The 12918-nt window shown below is 44.6% G+C and overlaps 2 protein-coding genes across 3 annotated transcripts in view; one reads left to right on the top strand and one right to left on the bottom strand.

Annotated features, from left to right (window-relative positions):
- The window catches only part of tbx15 (T-box transcription factor 15), a 49198-nt gene extending 40425 nt beyond the window's left edge, over nt 1-8773 (top strand). For both annotated transcript variants that reach the window (XM_084083832.1, XM_084083831.1), the window contains exon 8: nt 6476-8773. In XM_084083832.1, the coding sequence (XP_083939958.1) occupies nt 6476-7320 (845 nt within the window). In that variant the 3' untranslated portion in view covers nt 7321-8773. The remainder of the gene's footprint in view (nt 1-6475) is intronic.
- LOC311065133 (zona pellucida-like domain-containing protein 1) lies at nt 2812-3984 on the bottom strand (the record flags this gene model as incomplete). The annotated part of the gene is made up of 1 exon (XM_084085350.1): nt 2812-3984. The coding sequence occupies one exon, from the start codon at nt 3982-3984 to the stop codon at nt 2812-2814; it is 1173 nt and encodes a 390-aa protein (XP_083941476.1).
- Nucleotides 8774-12918: the final 4145 nt, after the last annotated feature.

Below are 12918 nucleotides of genomic sequence, written 5' to 3'. Positions count from 1 at the left end.
CCACCTACTGTACCTACCTACCTACCTACCTACCTACTTACCTACCTACCTACCTACCTACCTACCTACCTACCTACCTACCTACCTACCTACCTGCCTACCCACCTACCTACCATGGGTCTATCTATCTCCTTCCCATCTTTCCCCATCCAGCACACAGCAAACTCTTGTGTAAACACCCCCCCTCCTTTTTAAGTGTTCATTTCTACACTCATGCTTCTAGGTGGATTGTGGCCATTTTAAAGTAACAGTGCACAGAGTATAGTAGACCAGACCCAGCAGACCTAGTTGATATTATCGAAGGCATATGGTGCAAAATCACAACCCAAGCCAACAGTGTCCTGGATTATTTAGTTATGCCTTTTTTTCCCCCTCCCGTCCCGTTCGTCTCCCGTTTTCTTCTTTTAGTCTGGATTCAAACTGAATTTCTCCAACAGCGAGGGGATGAACACAAGCCAGAATCTCATTAATAAAGAAATATGTGATTGATATCATGCCGCTGTCCTTCCCCCCATTCCTCAAAGCCAGACTTACTGGATGCAATTTGTGCCAACAAGTACTTTATACATATACTGTATACATACATATATGTATGTATATGTATATATGTATGTGTATGTATATATATATATATATATATATATATATATATATATATATATATATATATATATATACACACATATAGACATATACACATACACACACACACTGTATATATGGTATAGTACTTTATTTATTTTATTGAGTAAGGGGCTGGGAGGTTCTGCTTACCAGACGCGGTCAAAACTGAATCCACATTCAACTCCAGAACAATATGACAGCGGGATATTTTTATGATATGATTCCAGATCTCCTATGGGGGTTGACGTTTTGTCTTGTGCGATTGGTTAAGAGGTTGAAGTGATACATGTGGGTCAAATCTCTTGCAGACGAAGAGTTACAGATTTCATATGAAGTTGAACTCATTGTTATAAAACAAATACAATTGTTTATACACTGTATTTTATTTTGTATTTTATTTGATCTCATCTCATCAAAAGCAAAAGATTACATACAAGATTAATTTAAACTGAGAAATATGGCAAAGATTTGATCCATAATATGTGTCAAAGATCTGGACCTATTCATTATTTACCTTCACCTTGTTCAAAGGTTATTGCCACTATACATCTAGTTGATCCAATATTTCATTTTTCTTTCTCACACTGACCTACAGTATATCAGTGGTTCTTTTTTGATCTCAGGAGGACCACTAGCATGTTTTCGAACAATTCTGCCACCCCACCTCCCCACAACAATATACTGTGTGTATTTCTATTTAGTATATAAGAAGGCATGACACGTCATTTCTATTAATTAATTTAATTAATTTAATTAATTTAATTAATTAAACATTAATGATCTTACAGCACTGAAAATAGCGGATGTACAAGCTCACAATGTGTCGTAGAGCGACGCATTGTGAGTTTGTAGATCGTTTTGGTGGGTGGCACTGCATGCAACAAAGAACATCAATCCTTTAAAATTCATTATTTCATTTCAAGCTTCCCCCCACACAGGGCCTAATAGTTAAAAAACATATTGGATGGACTCGTGACATCATTTAAACATATTTTTCAAGAATTTAACATAAGGTACAATATTTGTAAACAGTTTTTAAACATTTTCCCATGGACTGCACGTAATTATGCCATGGACCAGAAGTGGTCCGTGGACCACTGGTTGAGAAACAATACCATATATGGCCCGGCTCCAGCTTACATAACAGAGCTGTTGAGCCCCTTCACCACCACCAGACCACTTACGTCCGATCGTCTGACCGAGGTCTTTTATCCGTCGCTCGTTCCAGCTTCTAATCTGAGTGTGACTGTGCTTTTGTGGATTTGGCCGCTAGACTTTGGAATCGTCTCCCCCAATCCATCAGATCAGCTTAATCAGTTAACTGCTTCAAGCAGCATCTAAAAACACGTCTTCATAGATTAGCCTTTTTATTATAAATGTTTGGGGTTCCGTGCTCGTTGGGGATATTTTCTCTGCTTGTTTTGCTGTAACGTTCGTCTGTCACATGTTTGTTTTTAATTCTACGTGTACTTCTGTTTGAATATCTCTTTTCTGTTATGTGTAGTGCTTTGTTTATGCTGTCACACGGCGGAAATTGCCGATCTACAAACTCTTGCCTTGTGAGCTTGCTTGTTGTAGATTGGCAATTCTTACAAAAATATTGAATTGTGTGGATCTCGAGATCTACATGGGAATGTGGTTCCAATGTGGATCTCAGACTTCATGTGAGCAGCCTGTGATCAAATTTGGACCCAGTCAGAGCCCTGTTGACTTCTATTATACAATTTAAGTTCAATATTTAAAAAAGTATGAAACATAGTGTGGGGGGAAAAAAATCTTTATTTGATAGTTTTCTATTTCAAGCAAGATGGTACATTAAATAAGTTAAACAGTAATACTGTACATTGTCTTCACTTTGAAAACATTTCACAGACTTTCAATTCACACATCATAACACATAATTAATTATATTTTCCATCCAACTACCATTTCTTCCTCTTTTTTTAAAAGCTTACATGCATGGTGCATACATGTATTAACACTTTCAGTGCATTTGCTATTAAAAACACTAACATTTACTCCTACTGTACACTCGCCTGTGCTTCATCGACTTGCACTATACTGAATGCACAATTGCACATACAGTGTGATTTAGCTGTGATTTAGCCCTGTCCTCCACCAGAAAAGTTATACAAGCTGGCGGATATGGTACACCTCAAAAGGCCTTCAGCTCAAGTAGATTTTATTTTACTTCCTGAGCTTCTTGTAAAAGACGGCAGCGATGCACAGGGCAACAATGCACACGAATACTAAAACACCTACAGCAGCACCAACCCCAGTAGACAAGTTCTCATCATGGGTTTGCGTCAGTGGGGCTGATTGTGGGTGGCTGTTTTCCGTTCGGGTGGCGATCTCCGGGGAGGTGATGGTGTGGAGGTCGGCTGTCTCATCCTCCTCCGTGCTTCTTCTCCTTCTCCTGTTGTTGTTGTTGCATTGCATGAAGGTGCTGCAGGTGCTGACCTCGCATAGCCGGGTGATGCAGTGCAGGTAGTAGGTGGAGACGGTCTCGTTCTGCTGCTCCATGAAGCGGAAAGCCGGGAAGGAGAAGCGGGCGCTCTGGCTGACGCCGTTCTGGATCATTTTGGTGAAGTCATCCCTGCCGCAGGGCACGAACAGGTTGAAGAAGCTGGAGTTGCTAGGAAGCGGGGAGATTGAGGCGTAGCACCTGTCCAGGAGCACGTTGTACTGGCCTGTCAAGTTGATGGCCTTCACCTCTACGTAGATGTCGGTCCTCAGCTCGACTCCATTCTGTGGCATCACCAGGGGTTTCATGTACTGGGCGTCGGTGAACAGTTCCATGCGCAGGGTGCTGACGAAGCTGCCATTTTTGTCCTTCAATGCGATAGAGGAGGCTGACACATCGATCTGGGTGTTGTTGATCAGGTACTCTAAGGGGTAGGCACAGGAGTAAAAGTACTTCATCTCAGCATTGTAGGTGATTGTCCCTGTGGTGGGATCAGAGGATCGCACAATGCCACTGACGTTGACTGTCTGGATGTTGGAGAAGTCTGAGAACACTCCTGTGCCGGGAGCGCTGGTGGTCCTGAAGTGACTTCCACAGGCATGAGTATTATTCAAGGGGAAGGTGAAACGCACCACGGGTGGAGTGACAGATGTATCCAGGGTTCCCCTGCAGGCTTCCTCCGAATGATGGTTCACGATCATCAGTGACTCGTTGTAGCCGGTGTAGACGACAGGGCAGGCTTGGATCGCCAGACTGATGGAGTTGGTGCCACATGTCACCTCGATGTCAGTGACATCTGGTCGCCGCGCTTCTCCCATTGTATTACAGTCACTCAATGACAGCTGACTACTCCTGCCTATGATGGTGGCAACGATTAAAATAATGTGAAAATTCATCTTGGCTCTACAGCAGGGGTTAGGCTTTCCGCTCCTATGACTGGATACCTTGTTTAGTCAGCTCTGAAGGCAAACGCAGGTTGATGCTGGTGATGGGTGTTCAGGCGTCTTTTATAGTCTCTCCTTTGCTGCGATTGGCTCAAAAGAAGGTTGAACCGCCCAGCTACTGTATATGTTAACAATTGCATTGTATTTTAAGGAGTAGGGCGGCAGCGTGGATTCATACCCTGAGGGCAACAACCTGAAATCTGAAGCATATTATTTTCAAAATATAGATATCTATGACCTGGCTCATAGACAGGCTAAGCCGCCGTGAATTAACTTGACACAAGGTACAGTAACCTATATATGATGAATTCCTGAAGATCCTATTCAATTCTACCGGATGGAGCACTTTGAGAAATGACCCAGTATTGACAGTTTTATTGACACAAATTTCTACATATCGGTCAAAAGGTTTAAACTCAAACAAGCTTGAGTTAATTTCCATTGAGGTCCTTTGAGAAATGTGTGTGTGTGTAAACTGAGTGCCATGTGTTGAGGTGGGGGTGGGCATAGCACAGACCTACAGAAAAATATAATAAATAATAAATACAATCATACAATTTCCAATAGACAACTATTGTAACATTGCAAGAAACTACATGGTTACTGTATAATGGAACCTGCTACAACTCAGCTAAGTGAAGGCTATAATTAGGTCCAGTAGGGATCATCTTTATCAGACACATTGATTACCTAATGACTATGCTAGTTATTCCACTCACTTTGTTTTTCTTCCATTCAACAATATTCAGGAGAGAAGAGAAACTAGAACTAAATCCATTTCGAAATTCAATGGATTCATCTATATATATCCATGACGTACCACATTTGGCCAGTGCTTCAGCCAGATTCGACCGCCCTTCACTTAACCTCATAGTCGGCCTGGCTCTGAAGGCTAGCCGATGACGTCATCCGTGGCCAAATTTGGAGAATCCGAGCCTCATTGACTTTCACCATATAAAAAAGTTAAAGTTAAATATTTCAAAAAGTATTGAACTGGTGTGAATAATACTTTGTGTGAGCCTTGTGACAAGTACATTTGGCTGTCCAGTAGTCTGCGAGATTAGCTCTATACAAACACACAGACCCTCTTACAGGCAATATTTACATTCAGTTAGACACTGTCGTCAGGAATGATAATTTATTGCAATGCTATTGGCATTCAGTTTGGCGATGTGACTCTACTTCCTGTGATACTACAGATTATCTGTGCAAGCATGACATAGAAAATCTGAGAACACAAAACCCCGGAAGCAGAGCATAAGATACAGTTATTGCATAACACAAACCCAACGGCATAAGTTAACACATTTAGACCTGTTACACCTATACGTTGTCATACGGTATACCTTTCAAGCTGGGAACGCCTCTGTCATTTTAGTTGTTGCTATATATTGCTGTTGTCGGGCAGAATAGAAACCTTTTGTGTTTTTTTGGTAAATGAACACCCTACTTGATCATACTACAGCGTCACACAAAAGCATCAAAAGTAGCAGATCCACAGAGGTTTCCATCCGACAGAGACGATATATAGCGACATAATATATTTTTATGAAGTTTTTCAGAAAACTTAGGTAGGATTTAGAAGGCGTTTTTTAGAATCGGCCTCAGGTCTAAATGGGTTAAAATACAGATTAACATACAATCCACAGAAACATAGAATACTCAGAACAAAGAATTTAAATGTTTAACCCCTTCAAGCATACTGTAAGTTAACATACACAGATATAACATCATACAACCCACGCAATCATACATTTAACTTATATGGCACACCACAGGAGGAGGCTGGGGAGGTGGAGGGAATTATATAAGATAGACTGCTGCAGGAACAGAGCTGAGACCAATAATGAGCATGAAGAGTGAACAGTGTTCTGCTTCAATATACCGCATAAATGAACCATTTAGATTGAGGGCCTATGTGTTAGCTTGTTAGCGAATGGGAATGAAGGGAGATGAGTGAGGTTGAACGTGGAGAGACCAGAGCCATATAGAGTTGCTTCACCTCCGTTCACTTCATCGGGCCAGGTCTTCTACATAGCCTTATATTGGCGAATAGTGACAAAGCCTTTGTCACTATTTCGAGTTAACATGAACCACGTGACCGACGCTATTTCTGCCCCCTCATTGACGTAACTCTCCAATAGAAGGTTCTGGGAGAGACCATTTGACTTACGTGGGTGTATGCGTTACCTTGTTAGCGAATGAGAATGGGGGTGGACCGGGGAGAGTGAGTGTGAGTGTGTGTATCAGCTACACTGTAGCCTACCCTGCCGTGCCTACCTGAACTAACGCTGCGCTCGATATGTTTGAAATTCTTAAAGGTTTTGAAAGATGTTACTTACATGCCCAAAATAGGGACTCCAGGTTGAAAGTGGTCTGTGTAAATCAAGTCATGTTGACCTACGTATCTCACCACATCTATTACGTGTGTTTTGTTTTCCAGGCGGGAGCACGGGAACATCCCCCACCACCTCCAGCACCGGGACCCCGTCTCCGTCCGGAGCGGCTCACCTCCTGTCCCCGTCCTGCTCGCCTCCCACCTTCCACCTGGCGCCCAACACCTTCAACGTGGGCTGCAGGGAGAGCCAGCTGTGCAACCTGGGCCTGTCCGAGTACCCCGCCTGCGCCCGCAGCAACATGGCCGCCCTGCAGGGCTACGGGGGCCTGGCCGACGGCTCCTACGGACGCCTGCAGACGGCGGGGGGCGCCGTGGCCTCCGCCCAGCCGTCCGAGTCCTTCCTGCCCCAGAGGACGTCGTCCCTGATCGCGGCCGCCGGCATGCAGGGCGGAGCCCACGCGTCTCTGGGCGGCGGCGGCGGAGGCGGCGGGGCCGGCGGGGCCAAGATGGACGCCTACGGGAGCCAGCTGGGCTCCTTCCCGGCCTCCCAGCTGCAGTACGTGATGCAGGCTGGCGCCGGCTCCGGCTCCGGCTCCTCCTCCTCCTCTGGCTCCTCCCCTTCCTCGGCCCACATGTTCAGCGGGAGCCACCACCATGTCCAGCAGGGCTCCTACAATGCTTTCTCCCTGCACAACCCTTACAACCTGTACGGATACAACTTCCCCGCCTCCCCTCGCCTGGCGGCCAGCCCTGAGAAGCCCCAGGGAGGCCTGCTCTGCTCCTCCTCCCCAGCCGGCGCCTTTGCCGAGCGCCAGTACCTGTCCAACGGCAGCATGGACACGATGCACATGATCAGCGGCAATCCCACCGCCGGCCAGCAGGGCGGTGGTGGCTCCTGTGACGGACGCCAGTATGGCTCTTCCTCTCAGATGTCTATGCACATGGTGTAGAACCCCCCACCAACCCACCCAAAGCCCCAGCCCCAAGATTCTGACATCATCGTCACCTAGACGCTTGCCTCACTGACTTCCCGCCCGTTTTCCGCATTTGGAAAGTCTCGTTAGCTGAATCTGTAAATCGTCTACGTGGTTTTTAGACACGTTTACGGTGTTGAGACGGTGCTTTTACAGGAAGAGTTTGTACCCTGAGGAGGTACAAAACGAATCCTCTCCTTAAAGAAGGAACTCATCTCTTCTTTTTTTTTTCCTTGCCTTTGAATAGACTCCGTGGCTCACGGACAACTATTTAATTATCACACGTAAGGACCTTTGCGTGTTAATAACGCAGATAAATTGGGACACCAAGTCCCGGTTCCTTTCGCTGACTTTGAGAGCAAAACCCTGAGATGAAGTAAGCCAGGGTTTTAAAGGGGTGCTGCGGTCGCGGGGGGATTTTTTTTTTTCAGGTGTGAACTCATCAATCTGGTATGGTGCAATATCAACAACAGCCTTTCTCAATGACTCATCCTTGTATTTTTGGTGGACTCAGTTTGAACGCTGGCCAGTCGCTCCACATAGACACACAAAGACACCTTCTCTCTGCGATACAGAATGTTTTGTTTCTTTTCTTTGTGCAACAAGTACTTGCCTTGCCGTATCACTCCAGACCTGTTGATGGGGATTGGACGGCCCTTACAGTCTGACGTTGTTTTTCTTGGAATGAGAAACTGGTTTACAGATGAACAAATGACTGATCTGGCCCCTCTCTGGTACATAGGATGCTTTGCTGGTCAGTGGCTGGACGTGTCAAACAGGGTCAATACAACATTGTGGACAGATTAAGTCAAAGACTTAAAAAGCCAAGGTGACTGATTAACTGTATGTGTGATACAGGGGCCCGGTCGGCTCTCAGTGGCCAAGTAACTCCTCAGTGTTAATTTAACTCAGAGTGTACAAATGGAGACAAATGGACACGTAAGGGTCCATTTGGTTCCATTTGTACACTCTGAGTTACAATAGCACCTAGGATTTGACTGTGTAGTGGAGACGGGCCAATTCAGGAAATCACCACACAATCTTATCAATACCTTCTTCCGAGAGAATGAAATGGCTTCAATAATCTTGAGTGGATTACCTTTTTAAGCATATATAAGATGGCGAATGCAAGCAAAAAAGACAAAAAGAAAAAAAAAAAGACTTAAGCTTTAAAGTTGTTGTGTGAAAAGAAGTTATAAAGAAGCAATAGGAAAAACAGAGTAATTAAAGTATGTTTTGGTGTGTTGTAGATAAGTGTATTTAAGTGCCAAGCAATATATCAATTTTACAGGCCAATCTATAGTATGAAAACAAATGTGTGAAAAGAAGGAAATTAAAGCAAAACTATTCTTTTGGAAGGCCTTTTAAAAAAAACTGTAAATACAGGTGCCAAGCACGCAAAATCTCAATAAACATTTTAATTCATTTACATGCTTTTGAATTTTGTTGAATTTTGTTTTGCTAAACATGCTTAATATTCACAAACATTTCATCTCCTGAAATCATAAAATGTGCCAAAAGATGATCTTTGCTCTCCATGATAAGTGAACAAAGATGATTGCATTATACCAACGATGCCTTAACCCGTTCAAATCGGGAAAGCGTCTGTCAATTCAGATTTTAGCGTTGGCTATCAAAAAATAGCAGATATACAAGCTCACAGAGCGTCACTTCGTGCCGCGCTGCAAGCTTGTACATCTGCTGTTTTTTAACATTTTTGAAAAAACTTGAAAGTGCGATAACTACTGATTTAGAAGACATTTGTAGAATCGGCCTCAGGTATTAAAGGGTTAAAAAAAGGAAAAACAAATCTCACTCCAAAACAAAAGACCTGGCAGTGAAAATGTAGTGAAAACTGCTGAATTTGCCAGTCAATCAGGGTCGCTAAGCAACAACAATGTTCAGGGATGACACCATTATTAATCACACAGTAGAATGCTCTCCACTTGCCACACACACACACACACACACACACACACACACACACACACAGACACACACACAGACACAGACACACACAGACACACACACACACACACACACACACACACACACACACACACACACACACACACACACACACACACACACACACACACACACACACACACACACACACAGACACACACACACACACACACACACACACACACACACACACACACACACACACACACACACACACACACACACACACACATCTGTTCTCTGCATGGGTTTTGTACAATGACGCAACTAAGGAAAGACCACGAAACATTTCTTTTTTCCCTTTTCGTTCTCCTTTCTGTTTCTGTTTACAGGAATCAAGTGACAGCTGTACTCAGCTATACCACTGAAAATATACGTGGTGTCTGTTTTTAAGGAATATGTCTCAAAATGGGTCCTTGAGCTGAAAATGTACGTTGTCCCCGTTTTAAGGGGACCGACAAATCCCTCGCAGTCATTACAGACAGAGAATGAGGGAGTGAGAGGAAATACGCAGTATTTAAGATTATTACTTTGTGGTTGTGCAAAGCCTCCCGCCACCCCAATACCCCTCCGCCTCCCCCCCACCCCTTGTTAACCGGGCACCGACCCTCGTTGAATTGAACGGGCCAATCAGCATCCATTACACGCATGTCCTCTGAAGTGCACGGCTTCTCCCCCCAATCACTTCCTATCATGTGCGTGGTTTCCAGCCATGAAATATCATATCTGAACCATCATCAGAAAATGAAGGGGGTCCGGGACCGTGGAGACAGCGGGCCCAGTATTGGAAACACCTGTTTTTCCAAGCATGACTTCAAATAATGAGCCGGGTGATGTACCAAAGAGAGAGAGGAGGGGGGGATCACAGAGAGAGAGAGAGAGAGAGAGAGAGAGAGAGAGAGAGAGAGAGAGAGAGAGAGAGAAGCGCATGATTTCATAATTTGGCACAACTCCATCTATCTGGACATTATTTCCAATAATTATTCACGTTATTTGTCTGATATCTCTCCCCCCTTGTTCCACCAGCATTCAAAATCAACTATACCTCTACCACCCCCCAGGCCCCCCCCACCCACCCTCCTTCTTCACCGCAAATGTACCCCAGAGCGCTGTTAAATTAGGACATGTACGGTGCATGTAAGGAGGAGCAGTGCGTTCGGATCCACAGTCATAATGTGCAGCAGATCTGTTTTTAGACCGTAAACTATCCATCAGCACTTAAGTGGAAAAGAATGACTTGCGGGTTGAATAACAACCTACCCATCGGCCTTTCATCTCTGTGTCTTTCATTAGTGGAGAAATATGCAAACGATCCCATTTGATTGATTAATAGGAGTGTATGGCTGGAGCTTGCGCTGTAAAATACTAAACTGGAACCGGGGTGGGTGTATGGGGGGGGGGGGATTCCAAACAGATCTGACAGGGCGAGCGGGGTATTTTACGAGATTCTCTGACGGAGTTGAGAGAGTTCTGGTGCCCGCTCTGCCGCTTTGAGGCCATTTTGAGTGACAGTACGCTGACTGGAAGGTATCCCACAATCCTTTGCTCTCAGCCATTGATCTTTCTCTCTGAAGACATTTGAGGCGTTTTATTTTTCTTTTTTTTGCTGCAGATTTTTCTGCTGCAGGATCTCTCCCTGTGGAACCCTACTGTATGTGTCTGTCAGGTTGCCCAGGGTTATTGGCCATATGCAAAAATAAGGGGAAAACATTGCTTTAATTGGGGGAATCTGTGACGCCTGTTTTTGATTGGCGTGGGCCGTTTTTGAGCACATCGCCACGCAGGACAGATCAAACATTTCTGGAAAACGATTGCCCTCTTGTGTTCCTCTCTCCATTCTGCTCGGGAATCCTGTTTTGGGATCGTTGTCCCGGATTATAAATCACGGGCAGATGGAGATAGAGTTTCGCGAGGTGTTACATGTACGCCTGACACATGTATTGGAGCCTTAAATCAAAGTCCTTCTTCACAAAGGACTGTCACAGTGCAGCTTCAAACACCTTAGCATGGTATTTTGCTTCTCACGTGAACATCTTGAAGCTATCTCGAGACTGATAACATCACAATAGAGATGTCAAGCTTAACATAGACGGAAGAAAACTCATGAGTCTCTTGTCACAGTGTTTTTTTTGTCCTGAGGCAGAAATATTTTACCTGTGTTAATGTTATTATATTGGTATGTTGTCAAACTTGCAAAAGTGACTCCTAGTCTTAGTAGAAATGGCATTTTTGGCACTATGAGTATTAACACTAAATGAATTTCCAATGAAGTCCTACACTTTGTCTTAGACTGGCTATTTTCACAATAAAAGAAGAAAGAACATTTTCCCAAAATAGAGACACTGTGTTAAATTGTTTGATATTTTTCCAACCCCATTATGCCTAAACGTGATCCTCACCATTAGATGCCTGATCAAAACCCTTGCCCTAACTTGAACCTAACCCAAGTTCTAACCCTAACTCAGACCAGAGCACATTTACACACACACACACACACACACACACACACACACACACACACACACACACACACACACACACACACACACACACACACACACACACACACACACACACACACACACACACACACAGGAAATAAATTAAAGACACTCAAACACACATTCTCGCTCTCTCGGGTATACCGTGTCTCTCTCTGAAACATGACAACGGCACGCGGGTCAACAGGAAACACTCTAAATGATTTTCTTTTTTTTTCATTCCTCAGGAGGAGGTGAGGAGAAAAAAAAAAGGAAAAGTAACTGAGATGTGTGCGATAGCGTCACTCCCGGAGGCAGGTGGTTCTGATAAAGAGCCAGGTCCAGATGGAGGCAGGCCTGGAACCATGGGCTGTCCCGCAGTGCTGCGCCTGCTGAGTACAAAGGCGACCCGCTGGGACGTCCCCTCGCCTAAATGAGAGAGGTCCGGTGTGGAGCGGTGTGGTGTGACCAGGTTACCTCGGAGAGCTATGGGAATAAGTATGAGTGACTGACCGCGGGGGAGACTGACCCGGAAAACTTTTCAAAACTCCAGCCATGCTTTGAAACGGACGCAGTGGAGTGTGGGAATTTCTAACTGGCAGAGTGATAACGTCTGTAATGGAGATGCTGCTTCATGGGCACACACAGTGAAAATCCTCTGTGTTTATTTAACCCTGAGAGTGTGCAAATGTAACCAAATGGAATCCGTTTGTACACAAATGGATACATAAATATGGAGACATATTGATGTATCAATTTCAGTGTAAAGTGGTGTTGAGTGGTGTTGAGTGGTGTGTGTGTGTGTGTGTGTGTGTGTGTGTGTGTGTGTGTGTGTGTGTGTGTGTGTGTGTGTGTGTGTGTGTGTGTGCGTGCGTGCGTGCGTGCGTGCGTGCGTGCGTGCGTGCGTGCGTGCGTGTGTACACACACACACACATGCATGCCGCTGTGACCGCCATCATTCCCATGGCATGTGAGCGTATATATGAATGCTTGTGTGTTGGTGTTAACCCTTAAAGGACGACTTCACCGCGATTATAATTGGTCCTCACTAATACTCATGATAAAATGGTACCATTTTTTTCTACTTGGTCTGTGTCTCATAGGAGGGCTGTGGACAGTTCAGAAA

This window comes from Gymnoscopelus microlampas, assembly GCF_963454915.1.
Source record: "Gymnoscopelus microlampas genome assembly, chromosome: 17".
NCBI classification, from domain to species: domain Eukaryota; kingdom Metazoa; phylum Chordata; class Actinopteri; order Myctophiformes; family Myctophidae; genus Gymnoscopelus; species Gymnoscopelus microlampas.
Note: the sequence above shows the minus strand (reverse complement) of the source record. Positions and strands in the feature narration are given on the sequence as shown.